At 46.2% G+C, this 24,910-nt stretch overlaps 1 protein-coding gene across 50 annotated transcripts in view; it reads left to right on the forward strand.

Moving 5' to 3' along the window:
- PCBP3 (poly(rC) binding protein 3) overlaps window positions 1–24,910 on the forward strand; it is a 280,291-nt gene that overhangs the window by 219,617 nt on the left and 35,764 nt on the right. For 9 of the 50 annotated variants that reach the window (XR_011534045.1, XR_011534044.1, XM_070597951.1 and 6 more), the window contains one exon: window positions 18,921–20,081. The exons of the other annotated variants lie outside the window; for them this stretch is intronic. Coding sequence is in view for 7 of the 9 variants with exons in the window: in XM_070597951.1 (XP_070454052.1) it covers window positions 20,066–20,081 (16 nt within the window). In the remaining 2 variants the exon portion in view is untranslated. The remainder of the gene's footprint in view (window positions 1–18,920; window positions 20,082–24,910) is intronic. 50 annotated transcript variants of the gene reach the window in all.

Genomic DNA, 24,910 nt, shown 5'->3' on the forward strand with positions numbered 1-24,910 from the left:
GTGTGGTATCTATGCAAAACCAAAAGGTAGTGTGTGTGTCTGTTGGGAAATGCTAAGAAAAGGGTCCAGTGACAGCAGCTCCCTCCCTGATGAGGAGGGGGAGTTCAGGGCTCTGTTCCTTCCTCCTGGTCTGCATGTTGTTCAGAGCCTCTGGGGCCCTGTCTCCCCAGCTGCGAGGGGGACTGCCCATGGCTTGCTCTGTCATGCTCACTTACACCTCAGCCAGAGCAGTTCTGCTGGTATTTGTTTTGCCTTTTTATTTTCTGCTTTTTACTTCTTTTGAAAAGGATTCTGCTGCTGTTATAATCAAATCTTTCCATGGTCTGGGTGACTGAGAAATGTGTATCTTTGACTTTCTGAGGTTGAAATTGCCACAAAGCCTCTGGAGTGGCATCTGGGGACACATTAATGAATGGACAGCTGGTTTCAGCCAGTAACACCCTGGGTTTCAGAGCTCCCTGCTTCAGACTCCAGTGGGGTGGAAAGGGAAGACGTCCACAGCACCTGCCTCCAGGACAGCTACCTGGCTGGGCTTCCAGAAACACAGTGAGCCAATCATCTGGTCCCTGAGTGTTGCCACCATCCTCGTCACCATCCCTATCCTCATGTGCAGCCCCCAGTCAGCAAAGATTGTGGCCCAGGCAGTGAGCAAACGGGAGGTGTGCTGGGACACGGTGCATGGGGAGAAAGCCTGGGACAGTGTGTCATCACTCAAGGCCATGTGTCCTGTCAGGGGAGCCCATGGGTGCTGGGAACAGCTCTGGGCAGCTCGGTGGAAACTTCTCTTCCATTGAATTTCAGGTCCTGCTGTAGCCAAATCTTTGTTTAACAAAGCTTATGTGGTATGACCCAGTTCTTCCTGGCAGACTGCAGCAGAACCAAGCTCAAGAATCCAGACACCCTAGTCTGGTGGTTCTGTTGGGTTTACCTGTGTGGTATCTATGCATGGGTGCATAAATCCTCAATTGCATTCTGGCAGGTGGAAATACCAAACTCCGTAGTCACACACATGTCACACACTCATATAAAAACAAACCAGACCCATTACAAGTAAATTAAATGCGGCAGGCTGCCGAGAGGTTTGTAGGATTAAGGGGCCATCAGCAGATTGAAGTCCAGGGGATTAAATCTCATCAGGAGCATCGGCTGGGGGGAGGGGACCCCAAGGTACTCACAAGTCAGTGCGGTTACTGCTACAGGAAGGTTGTGGCCTTGTTGCCCCCATCTCCTCTGCCAAGGCTGCCCCTGGCCCCTGGATGCCAGGACCCCTCAGGTGCCCAGAGGTCATCCTCAGCTCTCCCCTCCCTCCCCCAGGGTGAGTCTAACACAGGAGAGGACCACTCCAGGGCCTCAGGCTGTGCCTCAGGCTCCCTCCTATGTGACTCTCTGTGGGCCCACGTAGGATGGGCTCCCTACAGGGTGGGAACCAGATTACAAGTGCAAATCCCTTAGCACAGAGCAGGGCTTGTGGGGGCAGACCCACTACTGTCCCCCTCAGCATCCCCTGGCCATCCCCCTCCTGCCCTCAGCTTCCCGCTAGGACGCTGTCTGTGCGCTGTCCCTGATGGGCAGGGCAGCTCACGCCTGACAGGGTGAGGGCTTCAGTCAGCCAGAGGGTGTTTGCCCAGCCAGACCACAGGTTTGAGTGTGTGTGTGCATTTCCCTGGAGCCTGTTCCCAGGCCACCTCCATCCCATGTCTGCATACTGGATCTCTGTGACCCAACTCTACCCTGCAGGCGGGGCGCAGGCCATTGCTTCCCTGGGATTTATCAAAGACGCTTGCAATTCAGTGGCATCAGGTTCAATTTCCAACTCACGGTATGCTTGGTTTTTTAATCTGACTTTTTGTAGCTTTTAGTCATACTTTAAACTTGAAATTTTTTTTGTCTTTTTAGTTTTTTATCTAAATTGTCTTGCTTTTTTCCCCTGAATTTATCTTTGTTTAATTTTTAGTTCTCTGGTGCTGTCTCTGTTTTCTTAACCTTTATAAGTCTTGTCTATTTTTAACTACTTGAATCACTTGTTTTTCTTCTCATGTTTTCACTCATTTTTATTTTCTCTAGAGTTTTACTCACATTTATTATCTTTATATTTATGTTTCCTCTTATTTTTTCTCAATTTTCCTTTCCTTCCTTTGGGAAGATTCTTAATGGTTTTAGTTATTTTAGCTTATATCTTTTTAAAAAAATTATTTTTTTTAGCAGATGCCATTTGTCAGTATTATAATGATATTATTACTAAAATATTGAGACATTGAAAGAAATGTCCTGCTAAACTAATTTTAGCTTATTTTTCCAACATAGTTAAGAGTAATCTGTGACTCTGCCTGTGATGCTGAATGCATCTTCTGAAAACATCAGTCGTGTGTCTGGGAGACCTGCCAGCAGGGCAGCTGGGAGCTCCAGGCTGGTGAAGTAGAGCGTGTGCTGTGGTCCCTCCTGCCCCACCCAGGCCCCCACAAGGCACGAGTGACCTCCAGACTCGCTGCCTGTGCTTCAGGCAGCCACACAAGGACTGGTGGGGGCAAGGAGCAGCCATGATCTGGCTGGAAGCTTCTGGGCCCTGCAGTGATGAGGCTGGGTCACTAGGTCCCAGGCCCTCCTGCTGCACAGGGCAGGGTGGACAGGAAGGCCAGGGCCTTGGACCAGGCTGCCTGGGGCTGCCAGCAAGTCCCTACCCCACGGTCCGGTCCAGTAGGCAAGCTACCTGCTGCCTCTGGCCTCTGTGTCCCATCTATGGACCAGACAGTTGGCCTTTCTGTTAGCAGTGTTGTCACAGCTCTGACCATGGTGCTGTTCTTATTCTCGGGACTGAGACTACTCTGAGTCTTTTGAGGAAAGAGAAGCCAGCCCTCTCGATAACGAGAACCCCGTCAGCACCTGAGGTACCCCGTGAAGACACCTCCTAAGGAAAGGGGCCCTGGGACAGCTGTGCAGCCCTGGCCCAGCTCCTGAGAGAGCTGCGCACCTGTGCCCTTTCTAGGTGCTTTCTCCCACTCTCCCCGCCAGCTCTGAGTGCAGGAGGACAGGCTGGCAAGTCTGCCTCACCCCTGCGTCCTAGGGCAGTGCTGGTGGATGAGCGCAGGGTCCTTGACCCTAACTGGGTCATAAGGATGAGGGGCGGCTACTGCCCTGATGACCTTATAGGGGCCCCAGGCTGTGACCCACCTCCTCATGCCCTCTCCTGGGTGTGAACCTTGTGGTAGGCAGCGAATCCCAGGACTTGCTCACTCCTCAGAGCCCTGGATCTGGCAGAGCAAGGGTGGTTATGCACGTTTCTCTGGGGATAGTTTTGGCTAACTTCTGAAACAACTGGGCTGCATCTCCTGCCCAGGGAATGGCAGGGAGCCGGGAGCAGCCCAGCACTCAGAACACCCCAGGAGGAGGGGTTGAGGTTCCTATTTTGGGGTGCCACATTAATAAGCGGCTTATGAAGAACATTGGTTCCCATCAGGCAGCGAGGCAGCCTGCTCTGTTATTGCCTTGTGACGTGTTCCCAACACAAGCATTTCTCACATCCTCAGTGAGCTGCAGGGAGTGGATGCCTGGGGATGAGAGGTCAGCTTCAGTGCGGAGGCTCCTGCCCTCAGTGCAGCGTCCCCACAGCCCAGACTGGCCCCTTCCACAGCCTTTTTCTTCCTAGCTGGTTGGCTGCTATTTTTCCTTAAAAATCTCATATACTCAACTTGTCCCAGACTCATTTGCATTTCATGCTAACAGCACAACATCCTTCCTTTTGTTATGTTTATCTAAAATTCTTCCCTAATTTCCATATTTTTCTTGGAACAAATTACCATGTATGTCCTTTTGTTGTAATAAAAGCTGGAATTAAGAGCTCTGTGCCCCCTTCTCCAGTAAAAAATGGTCCCAAGGACACAGACTTGAAATCAGTGCTTTGCTTTTTTTGGGTAAATGATCTTTACTTAAAATGTTTCTTCTATCCCTATTTTATTTTATCTTATCAGTGATGGCTGTGGAGTTTTATTATGTGCCTTTCCAGCACCTGCTGAGAAGCACCATATGCACTGTCAAGGGCATCTGGGCTAAGTCCTAGCTCCCACTTCCCAGATATGAGGCCGCAGGCATGTGCCCTGCCCCACCCCGTGTCTGCTCTGTGAAATGAGGATGTGCCTTCCTTGCAGGGTTGTGGGGAGCACACCATAGAGACTGCATCAGCGTTAGGTATTGTTTATTATTATTTATATTGTTTTGAGTTTCTCCTTTAATTTATTAATTATGTGGACCGAATTCCTGATATTAAATGACCCATGCATTCCAAGACTAAACCTCAGTATTATTAGTCTTCATACTTTGCTGATTCTATTTGTTAGTATTTGATCAGAACATTAGAATCTCTAACTGATCAGGAGCTGAGTTGCTGGCTCCCAGCACATACACATGGCCAACCTCACAAGCAGGACCAGTTCTCCCAGTGAGTGTGTGAGCCCTACTTTCCAGCTGCAGCGCATGCTCACCAGCGCTTCGAGTTGGGGTTCATGTTGTGTGTGTTGTGTTGTATTGTGTTATGTTGTGTTCTGGTGGGCCAGTGCTAGAACAGCTCTGTGCCTGTAATCTGCGTTTCCCTCATGGCTGATGAGGCTAACTGCCTTCTGACATATTTATTAGCCGTTTGGGATGTTGCCTGTTCAAGGCTTTAGCTCACTTTTCCATGAGCGATATGGAAGTATTTTCTGGCTAGGAGCCCTGTGTGATTAAATGAATTGTAAATATCTTCTCCCACTCTGTGGGCCGCTTTTTGCTCTCCTGACCGTGTCTGTTGACAAACAGAAGATCTTAATTCCAATGTGGTCCATCATATCGATCTTTTTGTAAACCATTGGAGCCTTGTTGTCTAAGCAGTCTGTCCTTCTCCCCACTTCGTGGAGCTAGGACCCTATGTTGTCTTCTCATTCAGAGCCACAGTCCCCTGGAATTTATTTGGGGATGGAATTGATAAGGTAGGCTTCAGGTTATTTTTCTACTCGCTGATCGAGTTGACCCAGCACCATTTGTCAGGAGGACTGACCTCTGCTTTGCGAGCGTCCATACCAGTGCCCTTTTTCCTGACTTTCTGGTGTGTTCCATCACTCTGCTGTCTATTCCTATGCTCCTATCATGCAGACTAAGTTACTCTAGCTTTCTGGTAAATAGATCTTCTCACTTCATGCTTTTTCTTTGGGAAAGTCTTGGTTACTCTTGGCCTGATGCATTTTTCACATATGTTTTAAAATCAGCTTGTCTATGTAATTGAAACTGGAGGTCAATTTGGGGAGAATTACCAACTTATTGAGTATTCAAGTCCATGCATGTGATATATTTCTCTAGTTCTTAAGTCTTCTTTAATTTCTCTTAATAATGTTTTATAGTCTTCTTCATAGAGGTTTTACACACCTTTTGTTCGATTTATCCCAACTCTGATTTTTTTTATGTTCTCATAAATGGTATCTTTCATTAAGTTTTCATTTTCTAACTTTTGCTGGTGCAGAGATAGATAATTCCAGTCACCCAGTTAAACTCATCCCTTCTTATAATTATCTGTAGATTATTCTGAGTCTTGTGTGTCCGGTCATCATCTGTACCCATCTGTGTGGTGGGTGGCTCCTCCCTGCTGGCCTCTTGCCGTGTCATGGGGCACACACCCTGGAGAGTGCCCATCAGGGGCCCCTGATATTCAGGAGGCACAGACCCGCAGTGCAGTGCATGTGTCTCCAAGCGGGAGGTGTCAGGAGGGCTGTGCTGCGGGAGCTCTTGGTCCCAAAGCCAGTTATGAAACCCAAGTGGCCACAGTAATTCCGACTCAAGCATCTCTTTTCCCAGAACCCATAACTGGTTCCAGGGTCTCAGGAATCACTGTCAGGAACCACAGCTGGTCCAGCACCTGGGGAACTTGGAGTGTCTCTACCAAGGCTGCCCCCCAGGCTGTGCTGCGTGCCTGGCTCATTGTGATGTCCTGGGTGGATGGGCACTGCAGACACCTTAGTGGTCCGGTCAGGTCCCAGCATCATATTACCATCCTTGGGAGTCCACAGTGGGGTCGGTAAGCACAGTTCTGTCCCTGCTGATGCTGTCACCACGGCATCCATCGAATTCCCTTGGGCTAAATCACACAACACCAGAAAGCTCATGTTGTTTGTCAGCTGGGCCTGGAGAGTGACGAGTTGGGCAGACCCCACCGGCAGGTGGACCTTGTGTGTTTCTGCCATTCCCTCTGACTTCCTTTGGCTCAGCACCCTCTCCTGGCTTCCCGCTGTGGTCTTGGATGTCTGCCAGCAAGGACCTAGGTGATGTCCACCATCCAGGGTGAGGACAGGAGGGAGGGATGTCCAATCCTCCCCCAGTGCAGTGGAAGCATGGGGACCATTCCCAGTCTCTTCCCTTCACATCTCATTGACCTGAGGCCCTTAGAAGATCTCCTTCACTTCCTTCCAGAAGAGGACCTCTGGGATCTCCAATCTACCTGGGATATACGTTTGAAGGGTGAGGTAGGAATTGAAGGTTGATTTTCAACCTTTTGGGTTGCCAACTGTCCAGGCTGCAGTCTAATTCCTCCACCAAACTTGAGACCCACTCAAGGGTGATGGCTGTGTTCCCTCGTTCTCTGCCCCAGTGCCAGGGACCTGGTAAGAAGTGAGTGTTCCTGTTGAATGTCCCTGCTGTGATCGGCACTGTGGCCAGAGAGTCTACGGGAAGATAAGACATATGCAGACAGACTGAGCATCTGCTGTATGCAAGTGCTAGGCACACAGAGAAAGCAGGGCTCCCTTACCTGCAGCCTCTGGGAAGGTCAAGTCCACACACAGCTCATCACACCAGGGGCTGGAGGGGGTGTCAGAGCCAGGGCCGGACCCAGGTCTCAGGGAGTCCTACCCTGTCTCCCCATGAAAGACGTTAATAGTCTTGAAATACATACTTGAAATAATTGAAACATTTGTAAGAGACACGCTCAGACGTAGATTATACCCTAGACGCTGGGCACTTTCCCCAAAGGTAGGACTGAGAAGTATCAGCATCCCTGGGGAAGCCTGCATGTTGCCATAGAGAAAAAAGCTCTGTACCATCCCAGACACAAGGCCAGTGCACTACAGCCTCTAGAGCAGGGAGGGGAGGGGAGCAGGCCGCTGACTCCCAGCCCCATTGCATTTGTCTGTCTGGACACTTTAGCGACAAGCCAGCAGCCTGTGCAGAATGCTCACTGACGTAGGGGTTGCATAAGCCCTGAACATCTTTCTAATGCTAACCGTGACTGGCAAGAGCCTTACATTACAGAAATCTCCTCTCCTCTACATGGCCTCGAGGACATAACATGCATTGTGAGTCTCTCAAAGAGCATAAAGCAGCTAATAAGCTCTGTCGGGTTCTGCTTTCCTGGCCTCCTACAGCCTGATGGGGCACTGAGCTGTTAAACACGATAAATCAAGTCTATGCTTGTCCCCGAGGTTCTTCCCACAGTCGCCTCCCCAAGACAGCTGAGGCCTTGGGTGCAGCCTTGGACAAAGCACAGCTGATGGGGCCACAGCAGAGCTGTCGCCTGACCAGCACTCACTGCTGCTGCGTGGGCCTCAGGTGGCGGTGTTGCTGGCAGGACTTCTCCCTTCTCTGGGCAAGAAATCTCCTGTTGGAGAGAAGGGGCTAGGACGCTCACAGTGAGTGTGATTGCTGTTGTAAAGTCCACAGACAGCTGTATGACTTCTACTTTAATAGGCAAATCTATGTACCCTTCCCCCTAGAAGAAAAGTCTTACAATTCAGACATTAGATGCCACTTTCAAACCCCAGACTCCTTCCTCCAGGTCTGAAATGAATGTCATCATTGGTCTTTATATTTGACCAGAACGAACACAGAGTTTGCCTGGCTAGTGGTCAGGAACATGAGCTCTAGAACCAGCTGGTGGTCATTCTGTTTCTACATGTAAAACAGAGATGGCACTGCCCTCCTGAATTAGGACAGAGTGGATTTGCATGTGTAAAAGCATGTGCTGCTGTTGTAGCTACACATCTTATTATGACAATATTTATTCTACTAGAATTCTAATGATTTGAATATTCTTTTAAAAAAGAATGATTGGAAAATTTGTTTTATAAGAATTTCACTAAGCAGTACTGGACATAAACACATTTTGCCAATTTAATCAATATAAAAGATCAGATGAGGTTTTGGTTCTGGTTAAAGTGAAATAAGCTACACCTGCCAACTAACATCATAGGTAATGGTGAAAGACTAACGCTTTCCCCCTAAAATCATGAACATGACAAGGATGTCTGATCTCCCCACTCCTGTTGGAGAGAGTACTGCAAGTTTAGTCAATTCAATATGACAACAAAAGGAAATAAAAGGCATACAGATTTGGAAGGAAGAAATAAACCTGTCCTGTTTGCAGATGACGCAATTGTCTACATCAAAAATCCCGTTAAGGCTACAAAAAATACCTCCTAGAACTAATAAGCAAGTTCACTTGTTTAAAAATGCAAGGCCAGGGCCGGCCCAGTGGCCCAGTGGTTAAGTTCACGAGTTCCGCCTCGACAGCCCAGGGTTCACTGGTTGGGATCCTGGGTGCGGACCTATGCACTGCTTGTTAAGCCATGCTATGGCAGGCGTCCCACATGTAAAGTAGAGGAAGATGGGCACACATGTTAGCTCAGGGCCAGTCTTCCTCAGCAAAAAGAGGAGGATTGGCAGCAGATGTTAGCTCAAGGCTAATCTTCTGCGAAAAAAAAATGCAAGGCCTACATACAAAAATCATCTCTATTTCTATATGACATCAGTGCACAATCAGAAACCAAAATTCAAAATACAACACCACTTACAAGAACTCCAAAAAGCGGTATACTTGCTATACAGCTAACAAAATATGCACAGGTTTATATGCCGAAAACCACAAAATGCTGATGAGAGAAATGAAAGAAGACCAAATAAGAGACATCCTGTCTTCATAGATTGGGACAATCAGTATAATACAGATGCTAATGCTTCCCAAATAGATCTATAGATTTAATGCACTTCCTATCAAAATTCCAGCAGGAGTGTTTATAGATATAAACAAGGTGAATTTAAAATTTACATGAAAACACAAAGGAACTCGTTAACCCAAGAGAATTTTGAAAAAAGAATAAAGTTGGAGTAATTTTAAGACACTATAATGCTACAGTAATCAAGACATTGTGGACAGATGGGCACATATATAAATGAAACAGAATACAGCCGAGAATACACCCACACAGGTATAGACAATTGATTTTTGACAAAGATAAGAAAGCAATTTAACACAAAAAGGGTGGTCTTTTCAAGAGGTGGTGTTGAAACAATTGGATATCCATACACAAAAAACAAAACCAAGAAAAAATTCTTTGACTTAAATTTCATACCTTACACAAAAATTAAATAAAAAATGGATCAAATATCTAAATATAAAACTATAAACTATTTAGGAGAAAATACAGGAGAGTTAGTCACATCCATAAAAATGAAAATTTTAGACAAAAGCCATAAAAGATAAAATTGAGGAGTTGTACTTCATCACAATTAAAAACATTTGCTCTGTGAAAGACCCTATTAAGACGTGAAAAGACAAACCAGAGACTCAGAGAAAATCTTTGTCAATTGCATATCCCAAAAAGGGCTTGTATCCACAGTATATAGAGAACTCTTTAAACTCCACAGTAAGAAAACAAACAATCCAGTTAGAAAATGGACTAAACCCTTGAACGGACACTTCTCCAAACTGGATGATTGGATGGGAAATAAGTACATGAATAGATGTTCAGCATCATTAGCTGTTAGGAGAAAGCAAATTAAACCGCAATGAGATATCACTACCATCTATTCAAATGGGTAAAGAAAAAACACAATTCCAGGTGCTGACACGAATACGGAGCAACTGGGTCTGTCTTGTCCTAGTGGGAATAGAAAATGGTGTGTCTACTACAGCAAACAGTCTGACGGTTTCTTATAAAGTTAAATATGCACTTAACATTCAATCAGTAATCACAGTCTTGGGTATTTATCACAGAAAAATGAAAACTTATGTTCACACAAAAATATGCACTCTGTTTTTCCTGGCTGCTTTACTTGCAGTCGACATAAACTGGAATCAACCCAGGTGTCCTTCACAGGGTAGCTGGATACACAGATTGTGGTGCAGCCATACAGTGGAATGCTGCTCAGCAATAAAGAGAAATAAACTTTTGTTATGTACAACAATTTGGGTAAATCTCAAGAGCATTGTTATGCTGAGTGAAAAAAAAGCCAATCTCAAAAGATTACATTTGTTTGATTTGATTTATATAAAGTTCTTGAAATGACAGAATTATAGTGATGTAGAACGGATCAGTGACTGCCTGGGGTTGGGGTTGGGGAGAGTGAGTGACTGTAAAGGGGTAGCGTACAGGTGTCTCTTCACAGTGATCCTGCTTGTGGAGGTGGTTAGAGAAGTCGATACAAGTGGTAACATTTCATAGACTTATACACCAAAACAAGGAGTGCATGTAAAAGCTGGTCAGTTTAGTTAATAGTATTTTTACCAATGTCATTTACTGGTTTTGATAATGTACTGCAGTTATGTCAAATGGAACCTGGGTGAAGGGTACACAGAAACTTTCTGTAATATTTTTGCAACTACTCATGGATCTAAAATTATTTCAAAATTGTACACACACATCCATATACATATGCACATACACACATATAGAGTTGACAAGTATTAAATCTGCAAATATAAAAAAGTAGATTTTGGGGCCGGCCTAGTGGTGTAGCAGTTAAGTTCGTGCACTCCTCTTCGGCAGCCTGTGGTTCGCTGGTTCAGATCCTGGTTGCAGACCTACACACTGCTTGTTAAGCCATGTTGTGGCAGGTGTGCCACATATAAAATAGAGGAAGATGGGCATGGATGTTAGCTCAGGGCCAGTCTTCCTTAGCAAAAAGAGGATTAGCGGCAGATGTTAGCTTAAGGCTAATCTTCCTCAAAAAAAAAAAGTAAATTATGTAAACAGACCAATTAAAAGTGAGAGATTGAGTGGATAAAAAAAGCAAGATCAATCTTTGTGCAGTCAACAAGGCACCTACATGAAATATAATGCTATTGGTAGGTTAAAAGTTAAAGGATGGAAAAGATATGTGGTCACTAATCAGAAGAAAGCTGGAGTGGCCACATTAATATGAGATGAAGTAGGCTTCAGAACAAGGAAAATTACTAGGGATAAGGAAAGATGTCACATGAACATAAAATGATCAATTCACCAAGAAGACGTAACAGTTCCAAAGGTACATGCATCAAATAGCCTCAAAATACACAACACAAAACTGACAGAACAGAAAGGAAGAAATGACAAATTTGTGATTATCATTGAAGATTTCACCTCCACTCTCAGTGATTGATGGAACAAGTAGATGGAAAACCAGTGAGGACAGAGAAGAGCTAAACAGCACAACCCACCACCGAGATCTGCTTGACCCTCACAGGACACCATCCAACAACAGAAGGGCACACGTAGTCTTCATGTGCACATAGGACACTTGCCAAGGTAGACCAGACTCTTTGTAAAACAAGGAGTGTCTAACGAATTTAAAGCAATTGAAATCATTAAAAGTGTGTTTTCTGACCACAGTGGAGTTAAACTAGAAATCAATAACCAAAGATAACTAGAAAATTTCCAAATACTTGAAAATCAAAACAAGACACCTCTAAATAATGTGCTGGTCAGAGAGGAAGCATCAAAGGAAATTAGGAAATATTTTGAACTGAGAGAAAAAAATATATATATGTATATCAAAATCTGTAGGATACGAGTAAATCAGTGCATCTAGAGAAATTTATTGCATGAAATACTACCATCAGAAAAGGTCTCCAAACAGTAATCTAAGCTTCCACCTTAAGAAGCTAAAGGAAAAGAAAAAGAAAAGGAAGAGGAATAGCCAGCAGAAAGGAGGACACAATAAAATAAGACCAGAAACCAATGAAATCGAACACAGACCTAAGCCTTTTGAAACTGGACTAGCTCAAAGAGAGAAGACGCAATCCTGTATTTCGAGAAATGAGAAGAGCGGCTGGTGTTTGCGTCGTTTTAGGGGATGGGATGCGGTTCTGTTTTCACAGTATTCTTCCTTACCCTTTTATTGGCCTTAACAAGCCTTGTTGCTTTATGAGTGTTTCCTCTGCCCTCTACTGGTGGGTTTGCAAATCAGACTGAACCTGGGATGGAGGAGAGGAAGGTCATGTAGCCTGGACGTAGGACAGATCCTCAGCTGTCCCAGATCCTCAGCTGTCCCCGTGGGAGGCAAGGCCCTGTCTCTGGCTTTGCCTGTCGAGCTGTGCCTTCCCCCGCCCACGGCCAAGTGTGTTCCCCCAGGGGCCCTCAGACCCCAGCATGCGCTCAGTGACCAAGTGAATGAATAAGGAGATAAGTGGACTTGGCAGAATGGAAATAGAATCCTGGGTGTTTCATGAGTATCCGAGTTTAGAAATCACTAAATTCTGATTTCAGAATGTCCTGTGATGCCGTGGAAATGGAGCTGAGCTTAGTGCTCATTGTATATATCCAGTCAGTCTTTAAATATGTACTGAATTTGCTCCTGCACTCTTGTGGGCCTGGAATGGTGCCAGGAACTGGGGGTTCAGTGTTGAATGAAGGAGATAATGAACTATGTCCACAGTGTGACAGGGCCAGGGCTGTGGGGGAGAACAGGGTACAGGTGAGATGGGGTGCCAGCAATTAGGGGGTACAGTAGAGACCTGGTAGGGAGGGCCCTCAGCAGAAGCCCAGGCAGTGGGCAGTGGCAGGAGAACTCAGCCTGTCCCAGGAAGGGAGGCCAGTGGGGCTGGGCGAGGATCAGCAGAGCAGGAGCTGCAGACAGGCCTTGGGAGCAGTGCTCTGGGAGGGAAGAGCCTGGTCGAATTATAGGGGCAATGGAAGATGCTCAAGAGTTTCAGCAAGGGGATGACAGCCTGATTTGCGGTTCTGAAAGGTCACCGGTGACATGAGGCAAGATGTGCATCCTCCACGTCTTCCCAAGGAAGATCGCCCTGGCCAAGTGGCCAGCCGACAGCCACAGAGTGTGACTGTAGGGAGACCATGTCCTCTGAATACTGCATCCTGGCCTGGAGGGAGTCAGTGGAGAGTCCCAGCACCTCCCCAGGGCACTCAGGACAGACACCTCAAGTGCAGACTTGGACTCAGCACTTACAGGGAGAGCTGGGAGTCCTTTTCCTTTTGTTTGTGGTGTTTGGAGGCAAAATCACATTACCACCATAGACTGGGACAAGGAGACGTAGGCTGTGTGCAGTTCTCAGAGTCATGGGTACCCTTTGTGTGTCCCCAAATGTTCCATCCACACCCATGGTCCCCTGGGCCATGCAGGATGGTGGTGGCACATGGTATCCTCTGGCCAGGCCAGCCCTGTGTACAGAGGCCATCTCCAAGTGCCGCTGGGCTCCAGAGCAACCTGCATCTCCCCTGGATAGGCTGAGGCCAAGTTCTAACTAGAGGTTCTGGAGCCACACCCCACTGCATGCCCAGCACCTGCGCGCCCTCTTCACCAGGGAGACACCTGTGAGTGTGTGGGTGGGGGAGTGTGTGAGTGAGTGTGAATGAATGTGTGTCTGAGTGGATGAGTAGGTAGGTGAGTGAGTGTGAGTGGGTGAGCAAGTGAGTGGGTGTGGGAGTGAGTAGGTGGGTGAGCGGGTGGGTGAAGGAATGGCGTGGGGCCTCTGATCCAGCATCAAAGCCAGGAACTAGGTCAAAATGCTTTCCCTCAAAAGGAGAGGGTGATTTTTGCTATCTGAGTTTTATTTTTTTTTTAATTTTTATTTTATTTTTTTTATAATTTCAGTGTCATCATACAGTCAAGAGGATTATTTTGTTTGAATTGTCTAAGGAAACATTTGGCTCCCTTATTCTCTTGTGAATTGAGAGTTGCCTGGTAAAATCTCAGGTTGTGGTGGCTGCTTTTTTTGATTAAATTTTGTATTTCAGGTAACTGTAGATTCCTATGCAGTTGCAAGAAATAATACAGAGAGAGTCCATGCACCTTTTACTCAGTGTCCCCCGATGGTAACATCTTGCAAAACTACAGTATGAATATCACAACCAGGAGGTTGACACTGATACAGAGAAGACACAGAATATTGTATCCCCACAAGAATCCCCATGCTGTCGTTTCACAGCCACAAGCATTTCCCTCCTGTCACTAGCCCCCCTCACCACTGTAAACCAATAGTTTGTTCTCTATTTCTATAATTTTATCATTTCAAAAATGTTATATAAATGGGATCATACAATGTGTAACCTTTGGGAATTAACTTTTGTCACCCGGCCTAAATCTCTGGAGATTCATCCAGGTTGTTGAGTGCATCAGTGATTATTTTATGGCTGAGTAGTGTTCTATGGGGTGTTCGTTTCCTACTGGGGCTTCACATGACAGGGATGTGCCAGGACTGTTTAACCAATCACTGGTTGAAGGTGTTTTGCTGTTTGGGGCAGTTACAGGTAAAGCCACTGTGAGCGTCATGTACAGGTCTCTATGAGGACATAAATTTTTATCTCTCTGGAATAAATGCCAGGGTGCAATCGCTAGGTTGTAGGGCAGTTGCATGTTTAGTTTTTTAAGAAGCTGCCAAACCGTTTCCTAGAGTGGCTGCACCATTTTGCATTCCTGCCAGCAGTGTCTGAGAGATCCAGTTTTTCCGCATCCTCCGAGCATTTGGGGTTGTCACTATTTTTATTTTAGCTGTTCTCATAGGTGTGTGGTGGCGTCTCATGTGGTTTTAAGTTGCATTTCCATAATGGCTCATGATGTGGAACATCTTTTCATGTGCTTATTGGCCATCTGTATACCCTCTTTGGTGAAATGTCCATGTCTTTTGCCTATTTTCTAATTGGATTGTTTGTTTTTTTACTGTTGAGTTTGATGAGTCTTTATACATCTCAGGAACTAGTTCTTTGTCAGATGCATGGTTTGCTCATGTTTTCTCCCAGTCTAAGTTTGTCTTTTCATCCTCTTAATATGGTTTTTTGCAAAGCAAAGGTTTTTAATTTTCAAACATCCAATTTATCACTTTTCCTTTTGTATATCATGCTTTTAGCATCAAGTCCAAGAACTCTGCCTTGTCCTGGATCCTCAGGATTTTTTCCCTAAAAGTTTTATAGCTCTACTGATTTTTGTATCAGGAAAATACTAGCTTCATAAGATGAATTGGAACATGTTTCTCTTTTCTTCTATTTTCTGAACGAAATTATGTAGAATTGGTGTTAATTCTTCATAAAACTCTTGGTTGATTTCTCTAATGAAACCATCTGGGTCTGGAGATTTCTTTTGGGGGAGTTTTTAAATTATGAATTCAGTTTCCTTAATGGCTACATAGGGCTATTCAGATGATCTCTTTCATAGTGGGTGAGCGTGGCTGTTCCTCTTTCTCAAGGGACAGCCGGCTTTCTGAGTCGCTTCATCTGTGTGGAGCTCTCCTTCATCATCCCTTTGAGGTGTGCATAGCTCCAGTTTCTTTCCTCACACTATTCAGTCTTCTCTCTGTTTTCTTTGTCAGTCTTGCTAGAAGTTTATCAATTTTATTGATCTTTTCAAAGAGTCAGCTCTTTATTTCATTGATTTTCTCTAGTTTTTCTGTTTTCAACTTCAATGATTTCTTTCTTATTTCCTTTCTTCTTTTTGTTTGAATTTATTTTGTTCCTCTTTTTCTAGACTCTTAATATGAGAGCTTAGATGATTGATTTGAGACTTTTTCTCTTTTCTAATATATGTATTTTGTGCTGTAAATTTCCCTATAGGCACTGCTTTAGTTATGTCCCACAATTTTTGATATGTTGCATTTTTATTTTCATTTGGGTCAGTGTATTTTTTTTTGTAACCCTTGAGAGTTCCTGTTTGACCCACGGACTGTTTAGGTGGGTGTTGTTTTAGTTTCCAAGTGCTTGGAAATTTTCCTGTTGTCTTTCTGTTAATAATTTCTAGTTTGATTCAGTTGTGATCAGAAGATACACTATATGATTTTGATTCTTCTAAATTTGTTGAGGTTTGTTTTGTGGCCCAGGATATGGTCTGTATTGGCATACGTTCTGTGGTGCCTGAGAGCCATGTGTTCTGCTGTTCATGGCTGGAGTGGGCCAGACTTGTTGATGGGTCCTATGGCTGGTGGTGTGAGTTCTGTCTCCCTGCCCCACCCTCTGCCTGGCCTCGGGCGCATGCTCGTGAGTCTCCCATCCCTCATGAAAGGAGGCACAGCCCCCACTTCCTCGTCCTATTACCTCCCACAGTCTGCACCTCTCCCAGCTCACTGCCTCCTCCCAATTTCTTTCACAAAGGAGAAGAGCAGGCCCTGAGTACTGGGTCACTGAGTCATGTGATTAGTTGGTTACTGTCACTGGCAGCCTACCGGAATTCCTAATGGATAGTGTGGGGAAAGAGTTGGGGTGGGAATTAGGACCAGTGGTTCCCAAATGTGGCTTTGCTCAAGAGAAATCTGGAGAACCTTAAAATGTAGCTTCCAGTGCCACCCGGGTCTGCTGGATCAGGCTCTGAGCAGCAGCACGTGCCGTCCAGGTGACTCCAATGCTGAGGACTCCCTACTCTGTCACCACAGGACAGCCAGGCGAGCACTGGGACACCAGGTGAGCACTGGGACAAAGTAGGGCAGGGCCTCCTTTGCCAGACTTGAATCTTGCAGCTGTACCTCCCCACCCTCCTGGGACAGGACCACCTGGGGGCAGCTCTGGGAGGCTGGGAGGCTGGGAGGCAGGGCTAACAATCTTCTCAGAGCTTCCCCCAGGAGCACTCACAGTCCCCAAGTGCTGCTGCTGGAGGACTCTCCCCAGCCGTGACTAACTCCTGGAGGGCTCCACGACTTGAGGGGTCTCCCACGTGAGCCCTGCTGGGGGGTGGCAGGCCGCTGAGCCCTCCTGTTTGTTCCTCTGGTTCCTGTATGCCGTTCACTGTTTGCATAATGATTCTTTGACAGCCTCGCCCCTCCCTCAGGAAGGAAGGGGTCCTGTTTATCTGTCTTGGTAAGACAGCACAGTGCTTGGAGCTTAGTAGTTGCCAAGGAAATATTTGTTGAATTAACAAAGTTATTAATTACCAATTACCTACGAGGCGAATTGCAGTCTGCTTCTTGCATTTATGTGTTCCTGGAGGAAGGAGCTGAGGCAGGAGCACCTCACTGGCTCTGGCCCTGGTCTCTGACCCCCGTGCCACATGGGGCAGGTGGTGTGGCTCCACAGCCCCGTCTCCCAGGAGGGACCATGAGCAGGCATTCTCTGGCATCCTCCCTGATGCAAGGGCCTGCTCAGCAGCAGAACTTTCCTGTGGAGAGTCTGGGTATTCAGCGTCACGTGTGACTTCACCCTCCGGCTGCCCACTGAAGCCCACTGCAGCAGTTCACACAGAACTGCCCATTGAGGCTGACTTCTTAAAGCCATCATTAGTTTTAAGTGAATTTTAAATGAATGTATTTTACACATGTAGACAGAATCTATAGGTGATGATTCTGAAGTTTGCACCTCAGATAGTCCGTACATGCTTGCTTCCTGGGTCGGCTTCGTCTGTGGAGACGAAGAGCGATGGCGGGTGAGGGGCAGATGCAGCCAGGAAGGCGCATACGGCCTGCAAGGAGCCACCCTGTCAGATGCAAGCCCCCTAGAGCTGCCAGCACTGACCCCAACGCCCTCTGTCTGTTTCTTTTGACTAGAGAAGAATCATCAAGTCACGTAAAGCCTGGGGTATCTTTAGACATTGTAAGGACTTTCCTTGTGGTCCACCTCCCTCCTGATGCCTCACTTGCAAAGACGTGGCCCAGATCTGAATGTGGGAATCTGAGCATCTGGTGCTTGGCAGGCCTTGCTCAGAGGGGCTCCCCCAGCTTCAGACTGGCTTTCAGAAGAGCTAAGGAGCAGAAAATCAGGTCATTATTGTACACAGACTCAGCATTCTCAACAGGCAGTGTGGCAAATGTGGGGACTCCGTCTGCTCAACCCAGTGTCACATCAACCCCTTCCCCCTTAATTTCCCAGTGCCCCACAGCCATCTTTTCCCTCCCTCCTTCCAAACCCTACTCTTGAGAAAGGATTTGCAGTGGTGCTGACAGACCTCACTCTCTTTTGCTCGCTTGGTAATTTTGAACAATCTATATCTTAGTTCCCCACCACAGTGCCTGTGGCAGGACTTTGAAATAGCTACAAATACGTGTGGCTGTAAGTGTTCCTCAGCTTTGGGTGTACATCTGTCTGTGGTGTCCTCGAGGGAAGAACATTTAACTTCATGGAGATTTCATCTAGACGCAGGGGATTACAGTGTCACAAAACCTGCCTCTATCCCTCCAGATTCTCTCCAACCTGGCGTTAGAGGGCAAATGCCTTTGAAAACCAGGAGGAGTTCTTACGAGTCAGTGTAGCACATAGAAGCTATTTCTGCCCTGCCAGGGAGTTGAGACCTGCTCCAACCAGTGGATCCTTTGCTTAGCAGAGGCTCAACATAGAGCAGTGGGGTGCCATGCCGAGTCTGGGCCACATGACCTGGCACCTCTGACCTCAGTGCATGGCCCACAGAAGGTCAGCCAGAATCCTTCCTGAGGACATTACAGACAGGAATTGAGTGTGGCCCTGCCCAGGGGTGGGAGACACAGGCTGTCGGTCTCAGGAGCTGCTGCAGTGGCCACATCCCCAGGCTTTCTCCACAGGAGAGAACGGACAACTGGAGACCTGGGGAGAGAACACACTGGGGGCTCCCATCCCCAGTTCTTGTTCCTGCAGCCCAGCTACACCCTACACCTTCCCTTACTTTGAGTTTCAAGTTTTCCCTCAGCAATAGGAGGTGACATATATCTGTTCAACAGAGTACTGAACAAAGTACTTTGAAATGGATTTCTGTCTCCCATGTACTTAGAAACCAAGTCATTTTCAGGTTTAACTATTTCATTACAGATCAAACTGAATTGAGTAGGGCCCTGTTTCTGCCATTGCACCCCAGCGTGTGCCAGCCCACAGGACTGTAAAGAGGGCAACAGGACTTGAAGAAGTGACTTGGCCTTCAGGTTTGTGTGAGGCAGTGCTTTGGTCTCCTTCATTCTTGGCTTGTAAGAGCACCAGCCATGCGGGCCCTGGGAGAACAGGTCTGACCAAGGACTGTGGAGTGCTTGCTCTGTGATCCACAGAGAAGGAGCTGTTGTCAAAGGCACCAGTGGCCTGTGCTCTCCCAGCTCAGTGTTCCCTTCCTTGACCTAGACTCAGAAACAACAACCATTATACAACTGGGGTACACAGACATTAAAATTATTATTATAACTGAAAATCACATGTTCAAGAAGCAAGAGGAAAGACTGAGCACATGGAAGATACAAAAAAAGACCCTGCTCAAATTTCTAGAGATGAAAACAACAATGTCTGACATGAAGAATCTACTGGATGAGATTAACCACAGATTGGGCATTGCAGAATAACAGTAAACTTAAGGACAGAAATAGAGCCTATCAAAATGAAACACGGAGACAAAAGGCAGAAAAAAATGAGCAGAGCATCAGCAAGCTGTGGCACAACTTCGAGCAGTCAAGAGATGTGTGTTTGGAGGCCTGAAAGTGGGGGAGTAGCAGGGACAGGAAATAAATTTGAAAAAGCAATGACTGCAATTGTCCAAATTTTATGAAAGCTCTCTGGCCACAGATCCAAGAAGCTCAGTGAAGCCCCAAGCACAAAAAACATGCATGTAGCTACAAGGCACATCATAGTTAAACTGCTCAAAACTACTGATTAAGAGAAAAATCTTTAAGAATCCTAGGGAAGAAGACATATTGCAGATAGAGGAACAAAGATGAGAATGCAGCAGACTTGTCTTTGGAGACAGTGCTCATGAGGGAGGAGGAGCAGCATCTCCCCAGAACTGAAAGAAAACACTGTCAGCCTGGAACTCTATGCCAGGCGGAATAGCCTTAAAGACTGAAGGTGAAATAAAGACTGATGCACAAAAGCTGAGAGAATTCATCACCAGCAGACCTGCTCTACAAAAATATCATGGGAATTTATTCAGGTAGAAGAAAAGTGATGCAGGTGGAAATCTGAATCTACACAAAGGAATGAAGAGCTACATGAGTAAGTATGAAAGACATTTTTTATTATTATCTAAATCCCTTTAAAAACAACTAACTTTAAATTAAAAATAATAATGTACCTAGGGTTTATATCATAGGTAGAACTAAAACGTATACAGTGGTAGTGCAGAGGCTGAGAGGAGGACGGGAGGCACACTGCTGTTGGTCCTCACGCTCGATGAGAAGAGGCTTGAGATGACTCCACAACGTGCTGGAGTGAGTTACCGGTGTGCACCTAAACCCTGACGCCGCCACCCCAACACCAGAGTCATGACCAATAAGTGAACAAAGGAGATAAAGTGGAGTCATACTATGTATGCAGTTAACCCAAAAGATGGCAGAGAAAAAACAATAGTAATGGGGGAACACAGAACAGATGCTAAAGATAGGAAAAAAACAGTAGGTGATAGACTTAAACTCAGCTCTGTCAACAATCACTGTAAATGGTCTAAACACCCCCAATTAAAAGGCAGAGATTGTCAAGTAAATAAAAAAGCAAGTTCCAACTGTATGCTGCCTTTAAGAAACTGACTTTAAATATAAGGACACAAATAAGTTAAAAATAAAAGGTGGAAGAAGATAAACCATGCTAACACTAATCAAAAGAAAGCTGGGGTAGCTATATGAATAACGGACAAAGTAAATTTCACAGCAGAATATTACCAGAGGTAAAGAATGATCTTTCATAATGATAAAGGGGTTGGTTCATCAACAGCACGTAACAGTGCTAAATGTTATGATACTAATAATGGAGCTTAAAGATACACGAAGCAAAAAATGATAGAACTGTAGGTAAAACAGACAGATCCACAATTATAGTCAGAGATTTCAACATCCCTCTCTCAATATTTGATAGAATAAACAGACAGAAAAGTGTAAGACTATAGGAGACTTGAAAGTATTACTAACCAACTTGCTCTAATTGATATTTGTAGAACATTCCACCCAAAAGCACAAGAATGCACATTTACCAAGATTCTCATCCATAAACAAGTCCTAATAAATTTAAAATATCTAAAGTATACCAAATACGTTCTCTAATCATAATAATAGAATGAAATTAGAGATCAACAAAAGAAAGATATCTAGAAAATCTCCAAATATTTGAAAGCTCAGTAACACACTTCAAAATATCTCATGAATTAAGAAATCAAAAGGGAAATTTCAAAGTATTTTGAAATGAGTGGAAAAAAAGCATAAATATCAAAATTTGTGGGATGCAGCTAAAACCATGTGTAGAGAGAAATTTATAGACTTAAACATCTGTATTGGGTAAGAAGTAAGGTTTTAAATCCGCGCCATCAGCTTCTGCCTTAAGAAACTAGAAAAAGATGAAAAAATTAAACCCTGCATCCAGGTGCTGGAATTTGCTAATGAATGGGATAGGGGCAGAGAAGGGAGTCATTGTGCTCTGAGATTTGGGCTTGAGCAGTTGTATGGCAGAAGTGCTGAGACAGACAGACTGATGACTGGGAAGACTGGGGTGGATTGCATATGTTGAATGTGAGAAATCGAGGTGGCTGTGGGAGTCTGGTGCAGGGCATATTCTGACTGAGGCACATCTGTGGATGGTGTCAGCACAAAGTAGCATTGAAACCACACACTGGATGGGCTTCACCTGGTGAATGCAGATGGGTGAGAAGGGGAGGGCCCCTCCCGGGCTCTAGGGAGATGTGCCTGTTTCCCCTGTCCTTCCCATTAAGTGAATTAAAATATGTTAACTCCCCAGCACTAAAGAGAATAGAAGAAGGGGTCCTTGCTGGCAAGAGAGATCTGCCAGTCTCTGGAACACCAAGTGTGGGGGAAGAGTGAGTCACAGAAAGGTTTTCTCTGATGAATTGGCCATCTGACCTGGTTTGGGGTGACTATGACAGGAGTCCGGCTGCTGCTTCCTGCTGAATACCACGAGTGCACCTGTGCATTCCCTCATAGCCCACAAAGCTGCCCCCAGTGGACACTGCTGCAGGGCAGCCCCTGAGACAAGAGCAAGGCCTGGCACTCAGGTGTTACGTCTGACAAGCAGGTGTCCCAGGGCCTGGCAGGGACAGCCAGAGGATGGCCTCGTGCCTGCTGCAGGCCCATGATCCTGGGGGAGATGCCTGTCTGCTGTTGGCACAGGGTGGATTCTTCAGGGTCAAGGCTACTAACTCACAGGTGACCTTGACGGGGACTGCTCCTTGTTCTCACCCGTCTACCAAGGGCACTGTGATGCTCGCTCTTGGCTGCATGATGAAGGAAGAAAGGCACTGGCCTGTGCAGCAGCTCACTGGTCTGTATGACTGATGGCAGTCGACAGCCTGGAGCCTGAAGCACCCCTGGCACTCGCTGACCCACTTTCTCCACTGTGGACTGGAAACATTTACATAACAGATGGCCGCAGGGCCCTGCTGTCTCCCTGACACAGGAGATGTTCCTAATTAAAAAGGAGGCGCAGCGCCCCTGCCTGGCTACCACAAGATCCCATTCATTGGTGCTGATAACTTGGCCTTAGCATATACTCGAATCTTTAAAAAGGGCTTTGTGGGGTTTGATGTGGGTGTCAGTGTAGGAAGGAGCATTTGAGCTAGATCGACTCCTCTTCTTTCTGGGCTCTTTCTTCCTGAGTGCCCTACTTAGAAACAAAGTTCTGATATGTTCACGCACATGGCACTGTCCAGCAGAACTCTCTGTGGTGGTAGAAATGCAGCCACCAGCCACATGAGACTGTTTATTCAACACTTAAAATGTGGCCAGTGAATGTTTTATTTTAAATATAAATGGCCATAAGTGGTTAGTGACTACTGCATTGGACAATGAAGTCAGAGAACATTAATATTTAAGGATGATTTTTAAAAATTCTCTTTGCTATGAATTATACCCTCACATTAAATCTTTGTTATTCAAAAGTATCATTTTATCACAAATAATTAGAACTAATAGTTTGGATTCATTAAAGTACCTGTAAATACGTTTTTAAAAATGCGTGTGTGGAACAACACGTTGTTTCCTATTGCGGAAGTGTACCAGGAGCCGTCTTTTTTGTACGTGCCCATCAGCCTCCAGTGGTTGCCCTTCACAGGCGTCTCCTCGCACACATCACAGAGGTACTTGGAATGTGTTTTGTTTCTATACTTTATTTTTGTGTTTTCCTTTTAGCATATTTTTCAGCAGAAATATTTTGATGAGGAAAAAAAAATTTTTTGGCCCAAAGATACCTATAAGGTTAAAGGAAAATCTTGCTTTTTTAAGCTATGGTCTCTCCTGTGTGTAGACAGAGCCTCTCATCTTTAAAGCTTAAATCAAAGGGCCAGTGTCCAGACACCTTGTTGCGGGGTGGTGCATATGCAGGCTTCACAGGACTTGTGTTCCTGAAGGGTTTAGGCAGCCAGCAGGCAGTGCAATATTTTCATTAGTGAAGGACTAAGTCAGGGGTTGTGTATGAGGAAATTATTAGAACAATTTCTGAGGAAGGAAGGGGGCAGAAGTCGAACAGGATTTGGAAGTGAGGAAGGGGAAAGAGTTGGGAGAATCTACTATTAAGGACCGTGACTCTTAGTCACGAGCCGGCGTTTGGTTCCGCTCATGGCCCCAGCAGCTCTGCCCACTCAGGTGTACACCTGGGCAGGTGCCTGTGCTCCTGGAGGCCTGTGGTGCTCTCAGTCCTGCAGGGTTGGCCCGGGGCCCTTCCTGGCCCTCTCTTGGGACCCCTGGGCCCCAGACCCATACCAGGTTATCCGGAATCTTCCCCAGCCAGGACTTCCCTTTCTGTCCACCAGGCGGCACCATGCTGTCAGAACCCTGTGGCTACCACTCCGAGGCTCTCCAAGGCTGACAGGTCCCCTGCTCCCATGGGGGCTGCTCATGCCTGTGTCCCATCCTGCCCTTGTTTCCCCCTCCTCTCTGTCGCCCCACAGGACTCCCACACACCCAGGCAGATGGCTCTCCAGCCCCCACTGGTGCACCGCACTGACACGAGTGTGAGTCGGCCTGCTTTTACTCCAGGAAAGACCACCCAAACACTCCACTTCCTTATGACCCCTGTTACCCTCAGTTACACCTCCCAGGCCTGGGTCAGGGTCTGGTGCCCCCCTGGCCATGCCCCTACTACCTGGGATCTGCACACGCCTGTGGTTCCCTTGGATCTCCTGGTCTATTCTGAGACTTCCCTCCTGACCCTACTCCCCAGCCTCACCTGGCATTCACATTTAATCCTCGCTGGTGCCTGTCTTATGCGACCACTCCATACACTGGCTGGTGGTGACCTACCTGTCCCTCAAGATTCAGCCTTTGCAAAGGAGGACCTGGATGCTCCCTGAGAAGGGGCTGCAGCCCCAGGGGGACCCTGTGTAGACCTTGGCAGGGGTTCTGTCTTCTGCCCATTCCAGGCCAAGTCACATGTACCCGCGTCACCAGTGCTCACGGCAGCCTTGTGCTCTTCCCATGAGCACTTCAGGTTGACTGCCTATAATTACTCCTTGCCTGTAAATCATAAAACAGAGCCTTAACTCTTTCTGGTGGGCTAAGCACTGGGCCAAATGTCGCAGAAATTATACAGTAAACATACACCAGTGATGGGGTATGGAAAGCATTTTCTGAAACCTTTATAAAGAAGAATGTTCAGCTATTTGGCAGTTCAGTTAATAGAAACTAAATCCACTTAATGAGGATTAGCAAGGAATCTTAAATCTAGATGAAAGGGGAACACCAATACCTGCAGTTTCCTGGCTTTTTAAGGGAGAAGGGAATCCCAGCCAGAGGGAGGATCGTGGCAGGAGTGTGATGGGAAATCGGCAAAACTAATGTAATAGTGGAGCAGACACTCACTGGACACAAACCAAAGACCCCAGAGCT

This window comes from Equus przewalskii, chromosome 27 (genome assembly GCF_037783145.1).
Source record: "Equus przewalskii isolate Varuska chromosome 27, EquPr2, whole genome shotgun sequence".
Lineage (NCBI taxonomy): Eukaryota > Metazoa > Chordata > Mammalia > Perissodactyla > Equidae > Equus > Equus przewalskii.